The sequence below is a fragment of the Aspergillus stella-maris genome, assembly GCF_047715825.1.
Source record: "Aspergillus stella-maris strain CBS 113639 unplaced genomic scaffold BDV14scaffold_35, whole genome shotgun sequence".
Lineage (NCBI taxonomy): Eukaryota > Fungi > Ascomycota > Eurotiomycetes > Eurotiales > Aspergillaceae > Aspergillus > Aspergillus stella-maris.
In genome coordinates, this window is record NW_027396829.1 from 1 (window position 1) to 23995 (window position 23995).

Here is a 23995-nt window from a genome sequence, read left to right on the forward strand (position 1 = left end):
GGTCTGCACAGTCTTAGTCAGCATCATAAGTATTTAGCCTAGCTCGGAGGTGCATCCGCCCCTCCTAATACCAGACTCCTTCCCATTTCCCACAAAAACTACCGATCACGCGGGAACTACCGACCACCCGGGATTTACGGTTACCCAATAGGACAAGCATCCATCGCTTCTCACAATCTTCTTCATCACATGACTCATCCGTCACTCAACACTCCGCTACTCAGGTTCGCTCCTCCACTCCTCCACTCCATTCCTCCACTTTTCTCCATCTTGGCCCAATCCATCCAGTGAAACACTAGTTGCAAAATGGCAGAACAAGAGTTTACTGGGGAGAGACAGCGTCTTCTGGATGCTTTGGCTGATCGTATGAGCGACCGCCGCGTTCCTCCACTCACGCGAGCATGCTTGTGGGTAGCTGATCTCGAACGAGTAAAAGCATTGGTGGACAATTCCGAACCAATGGTTGTCGAAACCAGCTTAACAAACTTCGACTCCGCGGCTAGAATTATGGCGAAATGTAAGTGTCCAAACCTGCTGAGAATGTTTTTTGTTTCTCTTCTTTTTCTCAAACCACCTCTTGCTGATGCTTTAAAGGGCTTTGTCGGGATCGCGCAGCATCTGCCTCAACCTCACCCGCTGCATCAGGAACTACTACGCCGACCGGGTCCCCCAACCAGCCTCCCTCCAAGAAAAGAAAACTGGACCCCGAAACCTCGTCGCCTACCACGCCAATCTCGCTCACGAGACGCTCCCTCGAGGCAAAACAGTCTGTAAATTGATACTAAAGCCGAAACAAATGGCTAAGAGGCTCACGTTTCTCAGTGCGAGTGCCGAGATAATGGTTGCTGCGTCATATCAAAAGACGACACTTACGATGTGGCACACATTTACCCTTGGGCGTTGAGGCACTATACTCTATCATCTGGTGCACCGCGTGAGAACTTATGGCGCATAATGGAGATCTTTTGGACGAAGGAACGAATAGAATCCTGGCACCAAAGTGTTTTCCCGCAAGGCTCGTACACCGACGCTTGTTATAATATGATGTGCTTATCTCCAAGCGCACATCGCTATCACTCCAAGGCTTTTTTCGCGCTCGAACCTATCATGATCTCTGACGACAGCAAAACTCTCACTGCCAGATTTTTCTGGCTGTTAAAAGGAACACCTTCGGGGCTCGTCGATCTGTCGCAAAAGCCGTCGCTAGAAGGCCGCGATAAAGGCCCAGGGTACGCGCGCTTGCTCAACCACGAAACCACCCAGCTGATCAAGTCTGGCGACGAAGTCCAGATAAGAACTGAGGACCCTGTCAAAATGCCTTTGCCAAAATTGGAAATACTGGAAATGCAGTGGTTCCTGCACAGGATCGCGGCGATGTGTGGGGCAGCCGACCTGGATCTCCAAGGTGGTAACGATAGTGAAGACGAGGAAGGGGATGGCCGAGCTCTTTTCGAAAGTACTTGTACGTTGTTAGTCTCTGAGAATCAATCTGATAGTGAGCATCCATCGTCACCACTGTCCTCAATCCATCAAGTACCATCACCGGCTCGCTACCACAAGACGATGCCTGCGTCGTCCATCGCAACGACCACCACCATTCCGTCTACTAGCAAAACACACGTCCCGACCGAGGAAGGGTTGGACGTTGATACCGCAGCCAGCAGCAAATGAAATCCTCGTCATCAATGTCCTTAGCAGTCCAGTCGGTCAAAAAGTTGGGCTCCTGTTCGGCCCCGGCCAAAATCGCAGAATAGCTCTCGCGTTAATGCCCTTCTTGCGTACAGGATCCATTGCAAAGAAAGCAATTTTCTCTCTATCATGTTGTTATCTTGAGTAAGGATATTGTTCAGTAACTCATATAGCCCATCCATGATTCCTTTAGTCTTCGCTTCAGCGCATGGATACGGCCACAATTGTATTCCTCTTAAAGTACCTTAACAGCAAGGATAACCCATAGAAAACCCCCAGAAGCTCTCTTAATAATATTCTCCTTTATCTAGCCAGCCTGGCTCTATTTCCTGCTTTCTGTTCCGAATGGACATAGTAGGTGATATCTTGTTAATAGCTATCTTGGTCTTCTAGTACTAGTTCTATCTTATTATTGGCAGTCACATGAGGGTAAAGACGGCTCGGAAAGCAGGCTTGCAGTTGTAGGTAGTTTGTTAATGTCAAGTAGCCTAACTTCTTAAAGGATAACAACATGTCTTGTACCTACTTCTTATTACATTTATTAAGAGCAACAATAAAGCAAGTCAAGGGTTGCTAATCAAGCTTTTCGACTGCTACAATAAGCATGGACTTTAGGTATTTAAGGTCCTATTATGGCGTCTAAGTATGCATTAATATCACTGGTAGAGTATCAAGCATGCTTTGCAAGTCTAGCAGCTTGTCTAGTAACTAAAGGACCAGGGAGTGGTAAATTCTTTTGGCTATCTTCTCAAGCGTGCTACCTCTAATATTAGAGAAGAACAACAGGACCATTACCTTACTTCTTTTTTAGATAGCTTCTGTTAATGCGAATTTTATTATGATTAACTTGCCTACACCTGGTTTGCCTTTGATTCACAGGAATCTATAGTACTAACCAAGCTACTCTGTGCAGAGCTAGGTCCTGTATTCTATAGAGCTTAGTAGCCTTCAACATGTCTTTAGATGGGCCATTTTGATGGTTTGGTATCGGCTGTCCATTTGGTCAAACCTCAGTGATTCCATATATGCTTGTCGGGCCTTCAGTGCTTGCCGATGTACTGGTGCGTTCTCGTAAAGTTTGTCGAGGGCGCGCTTTTTGGCGGCAAATTCGAGCGGTAGGGGACAGATCCATCCTAGCGTGAAGTCTTCGGGTTGTGGGCGGCGTCCTTTCATCATGTATGTCTTTGAACATCAACCGACATCGTGAGACAGAAAACGCCGCGGGGAAAGCTAAGCGGAGGGAGGAGATGAAGGGAAGCAACGAAGATGAGGCAGCGCGACGAGGCTGTGAGAATACGCCTTGACCCCGTGACCAGGCTAGATGCACCTTTCCTGATCCCTGTCTCGTCCACTTCTGCTTTGCCGATGGGTTCTAGCATGGTCTCATTATAATCCGTGTCTTTCACCGAAGAGCGTCCTCGAATCATGGAACCAAGATATTGCCCGAGCTCAGGCATGTCCTTCTTAAGGCGGACCTTAAAGTTATTCTAATATCAAAAAAGAAGAAGTCATAGTAGAAAGTATAATTATCACGACTACCTGCAAGTCATGATCCCGAGTGTGACGCGGTGGGGGATCACGGGTTCTGTAATGAATAATACAGGCCCAGGGGAAGGAGAGGGCAGAATGACAGCTGTATCGACTACACGCACGTAGCCTACTAAGGAACGGATGCCTTTAACGATAGGGCTCAATTCTATTGCTTCGATAGACTCTTCTTGACGATGTATCTCTATCTCTATTAAGGGGTCGAATCCTCAGGGGGTTGGAGTAGCTAGCGGCCACGCCGCTAGTGATCACATGATCTCATAGATTCGTATCACTCCCCTTCGTTTAATATCCCGAAATGATTGAAATGAAGCTATACAAGCTTCCAAAACAGAAAAGCACAAAAACAAGTATAGGGGTGTTGAACGCCTTATCAATCTGCTGATCTCGATGTTGTATCATAGAACCTTATTTTCACTCCAGCTGCAGCATCTTGACTGCTTGCTTCAAGCCGTCTGGTTTGATATCTCCATGTTCAATGAAGTCTCGGATAGCATAATATCGTACACGGATGTGCTTGCTGCGTAGAATCCCAACCCGTAACATCGACCTTCCTGCATCCAGGACCAGAGTAATGAATTTTGACTGCGTGAGCCGGACATCATGTGTTTACCTCTTTGATGGTTGGCCAAATGGTGTCAATTAGCTTGGTCTTGTCGACGTCACTTAGTGTTGCTGTGGTTGGCTTGACTAGCAAGCAAGCTTCGAAGTGTTCGTTTCCTGCAACAAGCGCGGATCGCACGGCGGGGTGTTCCGAGATATGGTGTTCAAATAACACTTGAGTTTGTCGTTTCCCCATTCTGAAAAGGCTCTAGGTAACAGTTTAGCTGGCTATGGGTTGGATTTACCTCTCGCCCATGTCTCTTCTCGGTGCCCGCCAAGGCCGTGAACGAAAATAGTTTCAACAGATCGTTTGTTTATGAGCTGCGGTACCTGGGTCGTTATGCGACGGAAAGAAGTCCTCATTATATAGACACTCACCCGGAAAACGCCTACTCTTTCCTCTCTGGTAAGTACAGAACTCCAATACTAGTCGGAGCTGGTCTTTTGGAGCTTGGCTCTCAAGGAGTAGCATTATCTCTCTTGGCTTGACCCTTTGATCGACTCTTTACCTGCCCGAAGAACGGCACAAATCTACGTTAAGAAAAGCAAGAAAAGTAGGGCCCCTGAGTACGAGTGAGCAAAACGGGACGAAGCAGACGAGTTCTTAATATGAGAACTCAACCTTAGCCTCGTGCATCTCAAATTTGCCTTCTCACCCTTCTCACCCTTCTCACCCTTCTCACCTTTTCCCACCCAGGTGGGTAATATTCTCACCCTGCTATCACCCTGCTATCACCCATCTCACCTGCACTGACCTATGTCTTAGTGATCATCACCCCCTAAAAGCAGCAACGCACTCGGGGCTCATTTTACTTTTGGCCACGTTGATAATAATCGCTTAAGTACGGCTGAGCGGACGGGAAGCCCTGTTCTCAACACTCTGTGGTCGTATGTACTAGAGAGGATGTTTTAATGGTATATAGAATAAATGTTCTTTTAAAAAATATGAGAAACTACAACTACGACCCATAATTTCCTGGATGGTGGGCAGCAAGCAACGTCGATAATGAGCACCGGGACTGGGGTGGGCTAGGTAAGTAGTATGGACCGGGCATGGACCATGGACTAAGGAATAAGGGAATAAAGTTTTAGGGCTGGTACAGTCCCTGGCCACGATATCCAATATGATCAGCATTCCCGCGTGGGGGTATATAATAATATATATGTGTGTTTGACCCTTTAATGCATACTATAGGCAGCAAATTTATATGGCATAATACTACTAGCGACGGCCCATTATGGACCCACGAATCCACATTCAGCGCCAAGGATATGAGATTTGGTGGCCAGGGACTGTATTTATGAGATGTGGCCGGGCGTGGGGGGTAGCTTAACTATCTGGCTGGGAGCTAAGGTCTATTGGTTGAACGGAGCGAGGTCTCGCTGAGATTCGCTAGCCCTGGAATCCAGGTCGTTCTCCCCGAGTACCTAGTTGTTTGTTTGCTTTTCAAAAATAAGTCAGTGCCTAACAAACAGTATGCGAAAGCTGGCTGTAGCGATGGGGTGAGTATATGGGGGATTAGTTGTGCGAGCGTAAGGTAAGCCTGTGCAGCTGCAGTTTCAAGGCATTGAGAGCAACGATTTACGCCTCGAGGATCCTCAAACTTCAGAAAATTGCATTCAACTTAGGGTACTATCATTAAGGATCATATACAACATCATATCGCGGCCGTCAATCATATGTAGATATCATCACGTAAAGCATATCGTAGCGTAAATCATAAACATCATCATGGAGGGAAGAACGAGCAAAAATCCACCCAAGACAAGGGAAAGAGAAATCATATCATATCATCATGCAAACGCACGGTTGAATCGTTTCAGAAGATTCTCAACTTTATCGGCCAGCGGGTCATCGCCAGGTTCCGGCAGCAGACGGCCCTGCCGGTCGAACCGGTCAGGCAAGTCGATCGTAGCATCTGAATCAGACTCAAGGCCGCTGTTTTGTCTTTTAGCAGTGCTTTTATCATCGGCAGAGCTGTTTTTTGATTGGTAAGGATTGGATGAGGAATACCGGCGTCGGTCAGAGCGGTGACGGCGGTGGTGACGGCCGCGACGATGACGGCCTGAACTCATTGCTTCGACGGTGGTATCGCTATCATCTGTCTCATATCCACCCTTTTCTTGGCTCCGGGGGTTTACGTCAAAAGCGACAGATTTGGCTTGCGGCGGCTCACTTCCAGCGCGAGACCGTCGATGTCGTCGGCGTGACCGTGACAGTGACCGGTGGGAATCCTTTAAACCTGGAGGCAGAAAGTCAGACAGGAACGACTCAAGGATGTGACTGCGCAACACACCATCGTAGGGTTGGTATTGTGTGCTTGGAGGGGAAAAGTTCCGTGCAGCACTCACATTCTCATCTGCCCTCCTGGGCTGGGGTGCATAGGCACTTGGCCCGGGAGGAGGAGGGTAATTGTACTGTTGCGGGGGCACTGGGGCAGTCGGTGGAGCGGCATAGTCGGCCGGGTTATAGGGTGCCGGACCCGGTGTCATGGGAGCAGGAGGCGGCGGGTAGTAGCTGTTATTGGGCCTGAACCCATCTGTGGATGCGCCGGCGGCGGGAGAAGGCGGGTACGGGCTAGGACTGTATGGTTGTTCAAAGGGACTCGGTGCATCGCTTTCATAACCTGATGAAGCGGATCAGCCATTTGGCCATTTTACTGGTAATCTGACACTAGTTGGCTACTTACGTGGCCGTGACCTACTTCTCTCTTTATCGTCCTTGCGGTGCTGGTTGTACTTATGGGCCGCATATCCGACACCTCCAGCGGCCAGAGCAGCACTGGCAAGGTCACGAGAACGGCTGCGGTGTCGGTGGCGGCTTCTGCGGCGGCGGCGGTCCTCCTCGCTCGAGGAAGGAGAACTGCTGAACCGAGCACGGCTGCGGCTGCGACTGCGGTCACGTCCGCGCCTAGCTACACGATCAGAGGCGTCCGTGTGGTAGCCCTGTGAGCTGGATGGACGGCCGTAGTAGTCTGCGGCAGGAATGCTCCCGCGTACCGGATGATCGCCATACTCGATCAGACCAGCAGAGTCTCGGCCGGGGTCAGGGTACATTTCCGAATGGCCGCGGCCTCGCGACCTAGAACGGCGACGCTCTTTACGGTGCTCTTTCTCTTCAGCATCCTTGTCTTTCTTCTTATCCCAGACGTTGGCAGCCACAGCTGATCCAAGACCTGCTGCAACGACGGGAAGCGCCTTTCTGACCTTGCTCTTAGATCGGGAGCGAGAGCGTCTGCGCGAACGGCTGCGAGCTCTCTCAACCAATCCAGCGACAGCAGCACCGGCCAAGCCAGCTTCGGCCATGTGCTTACGGCGGTGCGACTGGCTGCGCTCACCATCACCCTTGGTACTGTGAGACCGGTGGTGACGCGAGCGGCTGCGACTGCGGCGGCCATTTTCCGACTTTTTGCGAGCCAAAGCAACGGCACCAGCAATAGCAGCAGCACCCAAGCCCAGCTCTGCAAATGTCCTGGCGCGAGAGCGGGAGTGAGATCGGCTTCGGCTACGCCCGTGGCGGGAGTGGCTGTGGCTGTAGTGGTGGTGGCGGCTGTAGCGAGAGCTTCGGTCGTCGTCGAAAGAATGCGAGCGGTGACGGCTCTTGCTGCGGTAGTATTCCTTTGCGCGCGATGCAGCCTCGACTGCGGCAACACCCAAAGCACCAGCACCTACATCGCGACCGAGACGGCCAACACCACCATGCACCTCCTCTCCGTCCTTCTTGCGACGGCTGCGGAGGAACTCGGCAGCGCCAACGCCAACCAGGGCGCCGGTGGCCAGGTGACGGTTGTGGTGGGGGTCATCGTATTCCTTGGTTTCTTTGCGGATATAAACCATGCTGTCGTCGCTGCTGTAGTCGTCGTCGCGCCGGCGGGAGGCCTGAGAAACGGAATCACTAGGGCTCAGTTCACGGCGCAAGCGGCGACCATCGTTGTCGTACTCTCGTACACGGCGGTGGTAGTAGTAGGCCGGCTCACGGTCTACTTCTGATCTGTGGACAATTTCGTAGTCGGACTCGCGGGGGTGGCCGTATCGAGCTGTTGAAATTATTAACATCTGGTCGAGCAGCGCTGCCTAAGGTTATACTCACGCTCGTAGTAATCTCTCTCAGAGCGATCGTAGTCTGTACCACGCTCGTAGCGCTGGACCATAATGGGCTCCTCGCGCTCTGTTGTGCGACGAATAACTAGTTCTCGCTCGGTGGGACCTGAATCTTCACGGCGAAAGAGAAAGTCTCGTTCGCGGTCTCGTTCTCGATCCTCGGGGGGTATGACGTAGCGCTTGACAGAGACGCCAGAACGGGGCTCGTCCCAGTCGTCTTCACGATCGCGCTCTCTGTACATGTAAGAAGACATGAGGGGCTGTTTTGGAAAAAGGGTATGAAGTTGAAAGAAGGAAGGAAGAGAGGTGGCAGGATGAAAGATAAGAGGGAGACGAAGGAACAGGCGGCAAAAAGTGCCCGGAAATGCGCGGCGGCTATGGAGGGATGGGGTGGGGTAACAAGGCTAAGTCAATGGACTAGAATGATTGTGATCGCAACGAGACAGGGCCAATAGAAAGCAGTGGAAGATGACTCGGGCGCACAGAACAGATCTGAAACTGGAGAATAACAGGAGCAGAAGCCAGTAGAAAAAGCAAGCTGGGCTGAGGTGTGGAAAGATGAAAGAATGATATCAGCGCTGAGGCTGGGGCTGAGATGGAGGGGCAGAGGCTAGGCAGTTTGGTATGACGCGATGAGTTCAGAAGGGGAATATAGTGGCTGATCATAGGCGTTTAGCCGATCAGGGACTGGACAGTAGAAGTTGGGCAGACAGATGACTCTGTATTGCTGATGCGATGGATAGACAGAACATAACAGGATGTTGAAAGGAATCTTGTGATGAGAAGAAGAGAAGGAAAAGGCAACTCACGTGCAGACCTCGTGATGGTCTGATTTAGTAGTGGTAGGTAGGGGCGGTTGTCTCTCCTCTCACTCTTAGAGAACACGCAGGGATTCTGTCAACCCTCGACCCCCGCGAAAGACGACCCTCCCTCCGTCTTATAATTTTTCTGTCTACCTACATTATCCATTTCCTTGTCCTACTCGACTTGAACGAAAACAGAAAGAGACAAAGAAAGAAATGAGGCTGCTGTGGGTAGCGCCCGACGCCCGCTCGTCAGAAGACTCTTTCGGGCAACTTTGGGCCTCGTTTTGCGATGAGTCTCTTGTCTATCCCGCTCTGTTGACCCCAGTTCCTTGCTGATATTGTCATTGTTTATCATCAAGTGGAACACACGGGAACAACCAGCGGGCCTGTTCGGCTGTTCCATGGTTGGCGGCAGTTTGTTGCTCTCACCCATGGATGTTCCAGCAGAGACTCCAGAGTTCCTGAAAGGCCCAGACTCGCTTCGATACAGAGCGGCAAACAATGAAACTCCACTCGAGACCAAAACCGTTGATGAACATGGTTTCTTTTGCGAACTCTTTCGCTTCGCTTCTGATCGCCATTCAAAAAAAAGTGCATTATTGAAAAACCTTTTTGGGGAATACAGCTCTCACGTCCGTGGCCGAACTCTAAGCCCAGAGCCGCATCGCAACGCGTGAAATCATTAGTAGAACCCGGAGGGAACCTGCAGATGTAGATTTCGCTGCATCGTCGATGCGCTACTGCTAGCAGGTACTCGACTGGTCGGACAAGCGGAGAATAATGCACGAGGCACCCAATCTGCGTGCGTCCAACGTTGGCGATCTGCCTCGGTGCTGTTGGAGCACGCTTCTGGAAGCTTTCTCGTATCCGCCTCGGCCGGAAGACTGGACTATTTCGCTGCACAGACAACTTCGAGTCAGGGATCCCCATCACTTGCAATACGAGGCCATTACTGAATTGCTTGCTTGCTATGAGCGATTTTTATGCCGATGCCCTTTTTTTCGCAGTGAGAAATCATGTTGATTGCTTGCCTCGGCCGCTCGCCCCACAGTATGTACCTCAACGACTCAACGAATCAACAGAGCACGGTCTCATCTACGATCTGTTTCAATATTTGAAACGCCATGACATCGGCACTCGAGAACTTTTCACAAACTGTGCCGAAACGGCAGCAAACCGCCATACCACTTCACAAGACGCAACGAACAGCACAGTTGGCGTCTTCTCAATCGTTTACTGACAACTTGCGTCGTAAATCTTTCTTGACAACTCACAACATCACTAAAAGACCTCCAGCCTCGGCACACGAACTGGAGCCCCAAGTCCTATCCCCGCTGGAGAAGGCACACCAATGACGTCATACATCCCAGAACCCCGGAGCCTCACATAACGGGACCATATCATTGGTAGGCTACCCATCAGAGCTGTCATACATGATATCAGGCCCAATACATATCCGGGATTAGCCTGACTAACCCGATGCACTGCGATGCTGTCGTGCTTCCATTTACCCGTGTTCTACAGGCTGTGGGTAAGGTATGGACGTCTTGGATACGAGCAGCCTCAACCTCAGCCGAAGTGATACAACTCCTTTCCAGAGGAGGAAAGAACCATGGTTCTCAGAATTACGTCGACCCGGTCGCTTTTTCTCTGTAAGTGCGGAAACTAGATAGGAAGGCGCAATGGGGGACGGTGTTGATATAATAGGAAGGTACGATGCGGTCTCATGAGAATGGAAGGTGCGATTCCTGTCCTCCATGTACGCGCATGCTAGGTAGGGTCTCCAATCCCTGCTTGGTAAGGCATACCAAGGCCAACAATGGGCCTGAGCGAGCATTCGAGCATTTGGTTACGTAGTAGTAAGGTGGGGGTAGATCTCAGCTTACTACCCATTCAAGTTATGCACAGCCTTTTTTCCTCGAGGTAAGTTTGGGTATACCTGCTTTCTTGGCAATGCGGGTTGTTAGGCTAGGTGCTTCATCTTTTCTGGGCGAGGGATCTTGGTATGGACGGGAGATGGTACTAGCAGTCAAGCTAAGTCCTGAAGATAGTGCTCGTTGATCTTAATCTGCTACGAAAGTAGGCATTCTGTTCCATAAAATATTACAATACAAGCTACGAACGGGAGCATCAAAGTCATGGAAATTGTCATTCCGCGTCAACAAGATACCACCTATATGATTAGGTTGCAAGATAGTCTCGCCTGGTAGGCCTCGGTGATTCCCGTCACTGGTAGCGGTGGTGTACCGAGGTAGGAGTACTACCTACGTAAGTTGGGTGGTTCGTAGGGTAGTATGCGCCTTCAGGTACTTGCTGTACCATAGTGCCCAAGTGCCACCTACCAAGGTAGTACCGCACTACCGCGCCTCCTCCTCATGCGCAACATGCACCCCAACACCGGGTTTATTATCCGGATCGACATCATCGGCCTCAATGACGCGGTCACCGAACGAGGCGGCGATTTCTTCGAGGGTCTTCATCTTGGTTTCACTATGGCACTGTTAGATTCTGCTTTGCGCTTTTTATACCTTCCCTCGCGAAGGAAAGCGAGATTAGGTGGAATGACATACGGGAAATAAAAGTACGCAATAACCAAGAAGAATAGCGTGCATGCGACAAAGACGTAGTAGTAGTTTTCGTGGATGTTGGCGAATGCGCTGGGCCCTGCTTCTGTGACTGTTGGAGATCAAATATCAGCATCATTTACTCAGACTAGGGGTTCATAGGCTGGCAAGGAGTTGTAGTAGTAAGTTAAAGTGGGTAGGAACATACTAGCAACATTGACAATAAAATGCGACGCAGCAGCAAGACCCATGATTTTGCTTCGGAGGGCGATGGGGAGGACTTCAGCGCCGTAGAGCCAGGTCGTGCTGTTGAGCATGCCGTCTAGCGGATATGAGCGGGGGTTCTCTTGCACTGCGGAATAGTATGTGGGAAAAACATACAGTAAATCACAACAAAGAGATAAATCCCCAGAATAGCGAATCCCTTGCCGATCCGGTTATCCGTGTTCTGGAACTCCCGTTGCATGACGGCGGCGTAGATCTCGACGAGGATGATGCCGCCGAGACCGGTGAGAATCATCCTACTCCTTCTTAGCATAAGGCGCAAGGAATCAAAGGGAGCTACATACTTCCGACGACCCCACTGGTCGGTGAGGTACTTTGTCGTCAGGGCATTTGTGAGGAATGCGACGGTGCCGTAGACGGCTGCTAGGGCGAGGATTGTGTGCGCATCGATGCCGAGGGATTTGTAGAGGATTGCTTCCAGGATTAGTGATAGGTATGGAATGGCTAGAGTCTCGGCTTACTTTGGTAGTACTGCTCATCGTTAGAATACTGCATCAGCAAGAGAGAATAGGAGCTTGGCATACCTGGATAACATTGACACCGGTCAGACTAGTCATAGTCTGCACTGCGATAGATCTAATATGGTCAGACGGTCAGGGCTAAACAATACCGAATGGGGAACATACACCAATGCACGATGCCTGAACAGCCTAAAGATTTCCTTATAGCTCGTAATCTCACGCTCCTTCTCATACTCAATCTGCGCCAACATTTGCGCAAACTCTTGGCGCAGCTCAAGCGAGTTGAGATCGCGACGAATACGACTGAACTCATTGCGCGCAGCCTCAACTTTACCAGCGCGGATCAGATGACGCGGCGAGTTGGGCATAAAGGTCATCAAACCAATGAACATGATGATACCCCAGGGGATTTGAATAGCCAGAGGCAGGCGCCACTGAACCGCGCCATATGGGGCAAAGCTGCACGCATATCCAACCCAGTTCGAGGCCATCGTTCCAAACGCAATACCACAGCCAGAGATACCACCGATAAGACCGCGGTATCGGGGGTCTGAGATTTCGCTGAGGTAGATTGGGACCGTTCCGACCATGCCTCTATAGCAACGTCAGTATGTAGCCACTTAGGGCTCCTAGCTCTCTATTGTTCAGCAGACTCACCCAACAGCAATACCAGCCAACGCACGTCCAGCAAGAAACATTCCAATATTGACCGAAGCAGTCTGGATTGTAGTTCCAATCGTGACGATAATGCACATCAATTCCATGAAGCGGAGACGACCCAGTTTATCGGCGACGGCAGTTTGAAAGAGGGCTCCGACGGCTTCACCGGCGATGTAGACGGCGACGACCTGTACCAAGACAATTAGCTCAGTCTGCTAGGAGTTCAAAGATCACATACTGCGCCAGTCAGACCCTTTGAGGGGTTGTTCATGTACTCGATCCAGCTTTCATGGGCGATAGCTATTAAGGTTAGTCGGAGCTCTGCAACAAATTCTCCGTGAAGAACCTACTTGTAGTCGCGATTCCGGTATCAAAGCCCTGTAGTCAGTTAACAGATTATTCGACGCAGTTGGAGTTCTAAGTCGTACGAAAAGAAAAGTTCCTATAGCCGCAAAAAGCGCGACTCCGAGAGCGTAAAATCCAACCATTTTGAGGGACAGAGTCAGTAGTCAGTGAGAGACGATGAAGACGTCACGCAGAACTGGGGATTTGATCGTATTTAATCAGGTTCAGCATGGTGCAACGATCGGGCAAAGACCGAGATCAGCGGTTTTGGTCCGAGGATGGAAACTGCGAGCGGGGGTGTCATTGTCCCCGTGGGGTTGGCTTGGGGTATCCCCAGATTACACTTTCACGAGAATAGCTTTCAGTCAAATGAGAATATGTGAATACATCTTCGAGTCAGAACGCGAAATATTTGCTTGAAGCAGATAAGAAATCCTTGACGATGACCGGCATTTCTTCACACTAGCGATGCCCAGGTAATCTACATAATACAACCCGGCACTTGTACATGAAATGGGGGACTCCGGCTGTTCGGGAGAATACAGACCGAGAGCCATGATCTCGTCAAAGGATACCGTGTTCGGTCTAGAGTACCTTTGACTCAGGGCTGAAAACCGTATCCGTCTGGGGTCGAAACCTTAAACTTCGAGATCTCTTTTTTCCAGATTGACCATTCCGAGGTTATACAGGGTCGACGACTTCAATCCTTCGGAAATCTAGCGAGGCCGGTCCTGGCGCTATAATGGAAGCTCTTTTGCCAAGGATAAGGAGGCTTAATCTTGCGATGAATGCGTGCGAAATTGACGGCATCGTGTATGGGTGTCGAGCTTTTATGTGGTCAGGATATATATCATGGCAACGCTACTCGAAGAGATCCAATGTACTAGTGCCTCCGAATGAAGACATAGCACTAACGTTGCTCATTAAGCAACCATGTAATCCGCTTATCAATTTATGTCGTAGCCGATCCCAAAATTCTGCCCTGGTCTTTCCTTGTCTAGGTTTAAGATCATGCATGCCCAGACGCATCAAGGGATCGTCGGCGGCTGCTGCCTACCCGTGTAGTACACGATACCTAGTCCAGGGATACTTGATACAAAGATCTATAAACAAGATCAAAATCCTCGATTTTAACAGCCTCTCGAAACCAAGCCTAATGATAATTACGTCGGCGCAGATGGCCTCCCCCAACCTCTCCGCCGCCTCCCTCCGCGACCTCGTCTTCCAAACCAACGACCCAAAGCGACTCGTGCTGAAGTTAAAAACAGCCCAATTCGACAGCACCGACTACCGTTCTTCCTCAGCCGAGTTCATATCCCAGATCTTCCCTAACTTCTCCACAGACCCACGAATCCGCTTCCTCGCAATCGGTATATGGACTGATCGGACCTTCCTAGTCCTGGACATTAATAACAACGAGTATAACTTCGAAACCGCACATAACGACCGAACAATCCTACCAGTGTACGTTATCCGGCAGTATAGACGGAACTCGAAATGGGCTCTCATCCGGTGGGCGCCAGAGGATATCCTCCTGGCCGCGAACCTAGCGAATATGCATAACCGGCATGGATGGGGCGCGACGTTGCCGCTGTTAGAAGACCGCACTAATATCTCTACAATGGCATTTGCGAATCCGCGAGAACTCAGACCGAGTGCTGTGGAGAACGAATTTTATGAGGGGAGTTGATTGTTCGGCTTGAGATGGTGCTGTCGAATTTGGACAAGTGGGGAGCGTTCAATATGTACTTGTAGTTGTGCATAACTTGGTATATATGTGATGCTAGATGGCTCTGCTCGACTTTGCTAGACTAGATCCTCAACTCTTGAGATTTCGCGCGTTGGACATCGGTATCGCAACAACCGCAAATTGGACTTGGGACATGGAATATCATGCTTGATATCCACCGTGGTCAAAGATCAGCCAAGCGAACAAACCCTCATTAAAGAGCGGGTATAACGTGGCGAGATGAGCTGATCGTCTGCAGAGGTGCTTTCTTCCCTACGCTAGGCTAGGGTGATACCCATCTACCCCCGATAGTGGTAGGTAAGTACTGTAGTCGCGATGACTGGGTAGTAGTGATAGGTATTGACGTTCTAGTAGTATACAGTAAATTTCCGGGTAAATTTTCCGCCCTGATATCCAGGGCTATCGATTTCGCATACGGATACGTCTTCGCAGGGTGTTGTGTGGCCAGGTATTGTAACTAGGTACAAGTCGCTTAAGTATCACCATCTAATCTTGGACCAGCAGGTGGCGAGGAACGTGATCTTTTGAGGGATGGGCGAGTTCGATGGAAAGGGTACATTGAGTGAACTTGAGGTCGCCAGCGGCAATATACGGGAGGCATATAGCTGTCTATGACCAGGCATACGGTAGCGCGAAGGATATGTTGTAGAGTGATGGAACAGAAATCCGCGTCCTGGTGCAGGTGCCATCTGCACTTTGACGGCTCGAGTACAGCGTGCTCTCAACTTCCTTAGGTGATCTAGAATTCGGAGGCATTAAATGGTCAACAATTAAACGCTTTTTCTTGCCGTTCATTTGGGCCGTGGTCGGTCACGAAGTTCGCCCCCGGCCAGGCCATACCACAACCTACCCCTAAGCCAGAACACCTTCGTCGCTCAACGACGAAGTCGCCAGATACAAGCGTTTCGAGTACAAAGAAGCTACTAATGGAATGGAATCAAATATGAAGAGCGATGAAAGTTCAATGTCTATCCAACCCAATGCTATACTATAAGATATACTATACAAGCAATCGCAAACCCTAAATCACGTGTCCCGAAAATGCAATATCAAACTTTAATCTCGACGTTCGACGTCTCTTCCACGCGTTCTCATAACATCAATGCTTCTTCACTCAATCAAGGCATTAAACAAGCTTTGTTTAGTTCCCATTTGATCGAGCGCATTTACTCCCGAATCTCAGTAGGCTCAGGCAGCTGCTCGCCATGCTCAGCAGCACCCTGCCCCGCACCCTCAGCCTTGGTGCTCTCAGCAGGAGGATGCAAGTCACGAACGACATCTGCATCTGGTTCCCAGGAGGCACTCTTCCAGGGGATCACGTGCAGGACGTACATGGTGTCGACTTCCTCGAGCGTACGGCCCTGCGTCTCGTTGACGAAGAAGAAAACGATCAAAACTCCGGCCACGCAGCACCCCGCGAAGACGTATCCGTATGCGAAATCAATGGATGAGCTGATGAAGGGCGTAAAGAATGATATCAAAAAGTTCCAAGTCCAATTGGCGGCCGTTGCGATACCGATGTTCATCGCGCGAGATCGTTGTGGGTACATTTCAGAGCAAATTGACCACACGATCGGACCCCTATTGGTATTTGTTAGCTTTTGTGGGCGATGGCGAGTGTTTGAGGTACTTTGGGAAGGAATCGGGGTTGATTTGAGCAAGTTGTGGTGGGTTGAAGGGGGGGTGGCATGTGAGGCCGGATATGGAAACCGAACGGGCCCGGGACAAAAACAAGTGGACTTACCAAGTAGTAGCAAAGCCAACGATGAAGAAGCAGGTGAAAACAATCATGGCAGTTCCGGCCTTGGGCGTAGCCTGGGGGTTGACCTGGTCAAGGGCGTAGTGGCCGATAGAAGCCCAGATGAAGAAGCAGATGGCCATCCAGGCACCACCAATCATAAGAGACCAGCGACGACCAAAGTGCTCGACGACGTAGAGACCAGGCAGAGTCATACCGAAGTTGACAGCGCCGAGAATGATCTGGGTGACGTAGGAGTTGTTGAGACCGGTGGAGGTGAAGATCGTGTTTCCGTAGTAGAAGAGGAAATTGGCGCCGGACAGCTGCTGCAGGGATTGCAGCGCAATACCGAGCAGAGTACGGTAGAGCATGCGAGGGCCAGTGAAGGCCTCGTGCCAGGGTGCTTCGACGGCGCGCTCCTCCTCGAGCTTGTCCTTCATGTCCTTGAGTTCTTGGACAACGACGCGGTGGTTCTTCTCAACTCCGTAGAGCTTGGCCATGACCTCGCGGGCTTCGTCGATGCGGCCATGACGGTAGGCAAAGCGGGGGGACTCGGGGAGGAAGAGGGCTCCGACACCGAGGATGAGGGGCCAGGCGAAACCGATGCCCATCGTGATACGCCAGGAGGCGGTGGACTGGATGGTCTCGGTGCCGTAGTTGATGATGTAGGAGATGAAGATACCGAAGGCGACGAACAGCTGGAAGGCCGAGACCATGGCTCCACGGACCTGGCGGGGAGCGGCCTCGGACTGGTACATGGGGACGACGCTGGAGAGGGCACCGACACCAAGACCAGCGACCCAACGGCCCATGGCAATCTGAACCCAGTTGTCGTCGGTGGCGATCTGGACGATGATACCGACAATGTGGATGATGGACCAGAAGGACATGGAGAATTTACGACCAATGCGGTCCGCAATGGGGGCGGCAACGAGGGCTCCGATCATAGTACCGATACACAGCTGCATCAGTTAGACATGACCACAATTATTATGGGAAGCATAACATACCAGACCGACAATCAGACCGTTACGGACGTTGCTGAAGGTGTACTCGCCGTTGGCACCGCGCTCGGCAAAGCGCATCTTGAAGTCGTTCATAGTAGTGAAACCAGAAATTTGACCTGCACCAGTTAGACAAGCACCACCACAACAAGAAAATCAACTACTAACCAGTAGAGTAACCGAAGATGAAACCACCCATAGACACGACAATACCAAGGATAAACGACCGCCACGTCAGGTACTTGACGGGGCTGTCGTCGATAAGGCCATTGTCCTTCTCCGCAGTAGAGTTAGCCCTAGACGGCGTAGTAGCCTCAGAGTGCTCCTGCTGCTCAGCCTTAGGCTTGAAGAGGTCCTTAATGTTCACACCCATGATGAATGACTCTCACGAGAGAAAAGAGGTGAGAACTCGAAGGGGTGAAAAAAAATAAACAGAGGAGGGGAGTGGACGCAAGGGAGAACAGAGTGTGGGAGGGCGGAGGGGATTATATGGACACAGGACACCAGAGCCGGGGAAGAGACCGGGGCCAGCCAAGGGACAAAACCCGGACAAGCGATTTAGCGACGCGACATTTAATTATCGTGAAGAGTGCCTACTCTGGAGGCGTGTAGAGTGCCATGGACAAATGAGAGGCTCGGGCTACGTACGGGGACATCGGGGAGGCAAAGACTGGAGAGCGAGGGCAAGTTACAACGGCACTCGGCCTCGTTCTACTAAAATTGGGGACTCCACGGGCGAATTGAACCGAATGGGGGCCCGGATCTTAACGGGCCCCGGGCTCCCCAAAAGGGGAAGCGAGGCACGCTGCCAGTCTGGCTGAAGTCTGGCACAGGGGGGCAATCTCATACGTGTTCGGCAGATGACTAGAATTCTCTGATCCTTCCCTGGAGATTCGGTGGGGATGCGCGGTGGGGAAAGGGCTCGAGGCGATGACGATGAAGGCCCGGCAGCAGCACCAACAACAGTTACAAGACACTACTGATCAGGAAATCGAAAACCGCGTGCCATCAGCTGACCGTGTCGCGTGGTCTGGCTCCTCTAACTTGTCTAGGGGTTGGATCCTGCTATGACAAACGGTGTTTTTCTCGCTCAGGGCGTGAAGCCTGGTCGAGGGCTCGAGATGGGGAGATACGTTCTGGCAGCTTGACGGTGATTCGACGGCTAATCTACGGCCAAACACGCGAGTCGAGGAAAACCCGCGGGTGTCATTACTGACGAGAAACAGAGAGCTCCACTTTGCGTCTTGTCACCTCGCGGCGAGAATCTATTTTTCTCAGTCATGGCTGGATTATTACGGCGCCGTCATCGCGATGAGTTTCTACATGTGGATTCGTCCGAAAAGCGGCAGATCCGCAGTCGCACGCAGGCTGAGTGGAATGTGGATACGGTGCGCCGAAAGAGTTTTCTCCTGGCGATCACGGACGCAGGGGATACCGTCGTAAACAACAACAAACAACAGGTGAAGAAAGAAGAAAGAGAGCAATCCAAAGCAGCTACCATCAAGGTTAATATACTTCTCGACGCAGTGGGTGAGTCTTGATAACGAAATATTGGACGCACGGCATTGGTGTTGGCGGTGCAGTTGTGGTCCCGAGCCGAGTGCTTCTCGGCAAGCCGAAAACTGAGAGTGGAACTCCGAAACTGCCCTCGGTGTGCCGATTCGGGTGCGAAATTTCTGCTCTGCGCTCATCATGTCACGAAAGGCTTCACCGAGGGGTGGATGCGGCCCACTTGGTGCATGTCTTGGACTTTTTAGTCTTGTCTTGGTTTGAGTCCATTTCAGAGATTTTATGCTCCTAATCTTTTGTTTGTGGTAGAGCAGTGCACCTGTTTTTCTCCCTGTGAGCATGCTGTGTATAGGATCAGTATACTCTTTTAATTCCTGCCAACTATTTTACCGAGTATACTAGAACACCACCAAATAAGTGCTCAACTTTTATAATCTCGCTGGATCAACAACCTCAACCAAGCCTCAGCCCTTTCAAAACGTCCCCACCGCTTTAGCCCAGACTAGTCTGCGGTGAAATCCATTGAATCCAGCCTGTTCAAGACAAAAACTGGGTCCCACGGGAAAAAGTCGGGACTGCACGCCGAAGATCCTCAACGAAATTGGAACGGCAAGCCGAAGCGCCATTTCAGAATCTGGACTCGCTTGGCCGACGTCGTTGGTTGGGGATCGGGACTTGGAAAGCGTTGAGCTGGGTTTGACAGCGAGTCATAGGAAAGAGTTGAGTGGTGGGTGGTGCGATTGTTTACGATTGTCTAGATCTGGTGGCGAGAATCTATGTCGTGATTTCCTGTTTACTGTATAGGCTCAAAGTTGATCTCGATCATGCGTTGTTGCTGTGTCCGTGGCGTGACAAGATCTTATCATCGGGCCGAATCAGCACACTCACGACCACGGGAATCAGGCACGGTGAACTGCCGACGTTAGACCAGGTGGCCGAACGCCAAACAGCGCAGGAGCCAGCGATCCAACGCCAATTTTCACTAGTGCAAAAATTCTGATACAGGCGCCGTCTAGACCCAGAAGTCAGAAGTTTCTAGTTCTGTTGTTGTCCTTCAGTTCGGCATCGCGGCTCGCGTCCAGCGCTCAGGCAAGGAAATTTCCGCCTAACTTTCCTTCCTGGTCCTGGCACTGCGAGTGCTCTGGCCAGGCCGCATCATGCGCGGCATACTGTTTCCAAACCCTAGGTCTTTGCATGCCATTCGCTACGCTACCGATCTGCGTTTCTGCGTCGTGCACAGGGCAGGACGTTGCATGACTACGTCGTATCTACGACACTGCGAGTACGTGGTATGTACACGTGAACTGCAACAGCACCATGTGTATGGACTTGATTTGTCGTTGAGACGGGATAGAAGATGAGTTCAGGAGCGGATTGTCAAATTATTGCATTAAAGTATGGAGTTGTAGTCTCAAGTTATATAAGCGGTCGAATCAGAAATATGGCGCGCCTGCCGTTGTGGATGGCTGTGGGCTACGGTCCATGATTCATGTGTGATTATGTACCTGACGTAATGTTTTGCATTCTCATGCATCTTCATGCATAGCTTGTCTTGCCTCGTTCAACCATTCAACATGATCTCGGCCGAGATCTGAAGAGTGTATTCTTCAAGTACTCTTCTTGTTGGCCTCGCGCTCAGCCTTGCGCAGAGCACGCTTGCGAATCGACTCGTGCATGCCCTTGTTGTAGCCCATGATCAACTTGCTCATAGGGCTGACCACGCTCGTGGCAAGGTACGCCACCAGTCCGTGACTCCAGTAGGGCGAGGAGCTGTACGCATAGCTTGGCGTGCCACCGTTGTTACCGATCTTGGACAGGGTAGCCTTGACGAACGTGCGGGGGTTGGGGATCAAAGCACTAGTCTTGCGGACCTTGGACATGGCGGAGGTGATAAGATAAGCCTGGACCAGCTCAACCGTAATGCCATGCGGCTGAAGCTCGGAGCCAAGAGCCGACGACCACTGCTGCAGGAACGCTTTGCTTCCAGAGTAGGTAGCAAGGAGAGGAGTCGGGAGGAGACCGCCGAACGAGCCCATGGTCAGGATCAAACCCCGCTTGCGCTGGGTCATTCCTGGGATGACCAGCTGTGTAACTCGCAGGGTACCCGTGCAGTTGATTGTGATAATGTCGGCCATCTCGTCATCGGGAGTCAGAGCGAAGGGAACGGGGATGTTGTGGCTCTTTCCGACATTGTTGATCAGGATAGCTACGTCAAGGTCTCCCACCAAGGCCTTCAGCTTCTCGTAGTCTTGGTCGTCATTGCGGGCAAAGTCCATCGCCAGGATCTTGGTCTGGACGGCGGGGTGCTTGACGGTAATCTCATCGGCGAGAGCGATCAGCTTAGAAGTGGTTCGAGAAACGAGGACGATGTTGAATCCGGCGCGAGCGAGCTGGAGAGCGAATTCCTTGCCCAAGCCATCGGAGGCACCTGTGACGACCGCCCAGCTGCCCTTAGGACCGAATGAGCGGAGCTGGAGAGGACAATCAGTACAATGCTCGCATAAGGTATACCGAATCTTCCAACGCAACGTACCGACTTTCCAGGCAGGATGAACAAGCTAGCAAGGACCCTGACAAAAGTCCAAACTCGGGAGACAACAAACCAGCCTCCAGTCGCAAGCAGCACCGAAGCCGCGACGCTCTGCCAGCCGGCAGCGAAGTTGAACTCCCAGTCCGAAGCTGCGGACGAGATTTTGTTCACGTAATCCATGGCGATTGGATCCTATCGACACGTAGGGAAATGTAGAGCGATGCGCGATGGTACCGGAAGATGCTGGGGATTGACGCTCAACCAAAAGAATTGCCTAGGCTGTCCCGGATCACGGGGTCGCCCCGCTATTCCCCATCCAGACTCAACAATAAACCGAAGGAAACTCTCAACTCCCTATACACAACCTCACATTATTGCTCAATTGAACACTTTCAGAGTACAATCACGACAATGGACCAGCTCCAGTCTTACCTCCCTCCTTTCGAAGGCCTGCTCCCCAAGTGGCTTGTCTTGGTATGCGACGCCCACCGCGGACAGTATTCCCCAAGCTAACAGCTAGCTAGGTCTCCGTCGTTTCCGCAGCCAACAGCGCCCAAGCCTACCTCTCCGAAGCCTACACCGCACAGCTCTACAATGGCCGCCTCGCCGATGGTCGCCCGCACACCAACGCGCACTCTTCCAGACTGTTCGGCACCTGGACCTTCCTTTCCGCAATCATTCGCCTTACGGCCGCTTACAACATGAACAACGCACCGGTGTACAATATGGCGGCGTCGACGTTTGGACTTGCCCTGCTACACTTTGTCGCCGAGTGGTTGATCTTCGGCAGCGCACAGCTCAAGGGGCGCTTCGTGAGCCCGCTGCTTGTCGCGTCGGGCAGTCTCGCATGGATGTTGACGCAGCGGGATGCGTACCTTGCGCTGTGAATGGGAATATAATCACGTTTCGGGTTACTGTACGGTATATAAAAACAATAATTAATCTAAAATACACATTGTGACCTACTCTCGAACTACCATATACACTAGCCATCAACATACAGAAAGCTACTAAACGCGTGAAGCCACAAGAAACTCTTCTCCAAACAGCCGGTATACCGACCAGAGTGATGAAAAGTCGCGTCAATCGGATATAGTGCAAAGCCTGATGACACAGTGCAGCAGAACATGCGCAAGCACAGAGGCCCCGCCGCGGAGACCAAAAATAAGAATAATCAATGTTGTGTTCAGTAGAACACTTTCAGAGATTAAACTGAAAAGAACAGATACTACACTTGATCTAAGCCAAATGGCAAAGAGAGCTGGAAAGGAAAAGAAAAAGAGATTAAAGACGCAGAGATGTAGCATGCTTATATACTGCGATGATGATGCAACTCGCTGAGCCTCTGCTAGTGTCGATTTGGCGAGGCGCTATGCTGTTTGCGGGGCTGTTTGTGCCTCAGGCATAAAGTGTATCGTGCCCTAGTTACACTGCGTGGTCGGCTCATCGTCCGGGTGCAGTAGTCGGTATCGTTGCTCAAACTGCAAGTTCCCACTCTTCTCCTTGACTCTTCCAGTCACATTGTAGGTAATGGTCTAGTCAAGTCTTCTTCTCTCAAAACCAGTCACCGATCCCCCTCGCCCGACGTCTATATAGAGGCGGCCATCGCCCACCTTTCCTGCCTCTCTCCTTCTTCTTTCTCCCTAGGGTGTCACACTCCGTACACCAACTCCAGATACCTATACCGGCCATGGGGCCTCTCGCAACGTCGCAGGTGGCACATACGTAACGCAGAATGTTATCCAAGAATTCATCATACGGGCTGCCACCTTTGCGCAGTCACGCCCGTCTGTCCAGAGCCATAGAAAAACAGCGGGGGTCTGAAGCTTTACGCGCTGACCAAATCCGAAGACGAATCGTGTCTATTCGCGGCATTCAACATTAAAGCCGGCGAGGTATTCTACTTCGCCGAATATCGCTCGAATGTATCTGGCGAGCGTGACAATTGGATCGTCTGGTGTGCTTTGCTTTGGCCACGGCGACGCATCAAACTCCAAGAGACGAGATCGTCTCGTGTCCGGGTCGTCTCTGACAGTGAATGTACCTCACCAGATAGTCAACCAGCTATCCAAACTGTCTCACCGAGTCCAGTCCGCACCCAGTCTGACAACGTCGGTGATCTCTGCAACCGGATTGCAAGACTCCTAAGCAGGAGCGGTCTTGATGACGATCTTGAACTCGGTGAGCTGGAGCAGTTCTTCGACTCAAAAACTACCATCCCTATGGGGGACGAGGAAGCGAGGACGTTGAGCGAGGCTATGGCAAAATTGTTGAGCACTGAGGATGGACACTCTCGAGATCCTGAAACCCATCCACCAGGTCTTCGTACAATTCAGTCGGGTCTGCCTCCAAGGCTTATTGTGATCGTTGCTGATGAAGCTGTTGTTTGTAGAGTAGATCAC

General features: G+C 51.2%; 9 protein-coding genes across 9 annotated transcripts; 3 read left to right on the forward strand and 6 right to left on the reverse strand.

The window, feature by feature from the left end:
* Positions 1-24: 24 nt before the first annotated feature.
* Positions 25-2142, forward strand: BDV14DRAFT_175230 (HNH endonuclease signature motif containing protein). The gene is made up of 3 exons (XM_073769033.1): positions 25-517; positions 595-770; positions 823-2142. Exons 1-3 carry the CDS (start codon positions 307-309, stop codon positions 1669-1671), a joined length of 1236 nt encoding a protein of 411 aa, XP_073627051.1. The 5' UTR covers positions 25-306; the 3' UTR covers positions 1672-2142.
* Positions 2143-2555: 413 nt separating this feature from the next.
* Positions 2556-2906, reverse strand: BDV14DRAFT_175233 (uncharacterized protein). The gene has a single exon (XM_073769034.1). The coding sequence runs from the start codon at positions 2863-2865 to the stop codon at positions 2638-2640; it is 228 nt and encodes a 75-aa protein (XP_073627052.1). The 5' UTR covers positions 2866-2906; the 3' UTR covers positions 2556-2637.
* Positions 2907-5446: 2540 nt separating this feature from the next.
* On the reverse strand, positions 5447-8832 carry BDV14DRAFT_175236 (DUF3824 domain-containing protein). Its single transcript, XM_073769035.1, has 4 exons — positions 7931-8832; positions 6531-7877; positions 6138-6467; positions 5447-6083 (listed from the first exon to the last, which is right to left on the reverse strand). The coding sequence occupies exons 1-4, from the start codon at positions 8193-8195 to the stop codon at positions 5635-5637; spliced, it is 2391 nt and encodes a 796-aa protein (XP_073627053.1). The 5' UTR covers positions 8196-8832; the 3' UTR covers positions 5447-5634.
* A 2272-nt stretch (positions 8833-11104) lies between these two features.
* hxt8 (putative MFS monosaccharide transporter (Hxt8)) lies at positions 11105-13205 on the reverse strand (the record flags this gene model as incomplete). Its single annotated transcript, XM_073773674.1, has 12 exons — positions 11105-11237; positions 11318-11423; positions 11520-11633; positions 11693-11832; positions 11881-12010; positions 12058-12067; positions 12121-12172; positions 12223-12651; positions 12715-12905; positions 12956-13017; positions 13068-13095; positions 13146-13205. The coding sequence occupies 12 exons, from the start codon at positions 13203-13205 to the stop codon at positions 11105-11107; spliced, it is 1455 nt and encodes a 484-aa protein (XP_073627054.1).
* Positions 13206-14239: 1034 nt separating this feature from the next.
* BDV14DRAFT_201113 (uncharacterized protein) lies at positions 14240-14752 on the forward strand (the record flags this gene model as incomplete). The annotated part of the gene is made up of 1 exon (XM_073773675.1): positions 14240-14752. The coding sequence occupies one exon, from the start codon at positions 14240-14242 to the stop codon at positions 14750-14752; it is 513 nt and encodes a 170-aa protein (XP_073627055.1).
* An 892-nt stretch (positions 14753-15644) lies between these two features.
* Positions 15645-18388, reverse strand: BDV14DRAFT_175247 (sugar porter family MFS transporter). The gene is made up of 4 exons (XM_073769036.1): positions 17723-18388; positions 17561-17673; positions 16557-17512; positions 15645-16393 (listed from the first exon to the last, which is right to left on the reverse strand). The coding sequence occupies exons 1-4, from the start codon at positions 17925-17927 to the stop codon at positions 15979-15981; spliced, it is 1689 nt and encodes a 562-aa protein (XP_073627056.1). The 5' UTR covers positions 17928-18388; the 3' UTR covers positions 15645-15978.
* A 290-nt stretch (positions 18389-18678) lies between these two features.
* On the reverse strand, positions 18679-20117 carry BDV14DRAFT_175248 (uncharacterized protein). Its single transcript, XM_073769037.1, has one exon. It carries the CDS (start codon positions 19402-19404, stop codon positions 18874-18876), a length of 531 nt encoding a protein of 176 aa, XP_073627057.1. The 5' UTR covers positions 19405-20117; the 3' UTR covers positions 18679-18873.
* Positions 20118-20547: 430 nt separating this feature from the next.
* Positions 20548-22033, reverse strand: BDV14DRAFT_78704 (ketoreductase). Its single transcript, XM_073777528.1, has 2 exons — positions 21597-22033; positions 20548-21534 (listed from the first exon to the last, which is right to left on the reverse strand). The coding sequence occupies exons 1-2, from the start codon at positions 21771-21773 to the stop codon at positions 20671-20673; spliced, it is 1041 nt and encodes a 346-aa protein (XP_073627058.1). The 5' UTR covers positions 21774-22033; the 3' UTR covers positions 20548-20670.
* BDV14DRAFT_201116 (Erg28 family protein) lies at positions 22005-22480 on the forward strand (the record flags this gene model as incomplete). The annotated part of the gene is made up of 2 exons (XM_073773676.1): positions 22005-22067; positions 22118-22480. 2 exons carry the CDS (start codon positions 22005-22007, stop codon positions 22478-22480), a joined length of 426 nt encoding a protein of 141 aa, XP_073627059.1.
* Positions 22481-23995: the final 1515 nt, after the last annotated feature.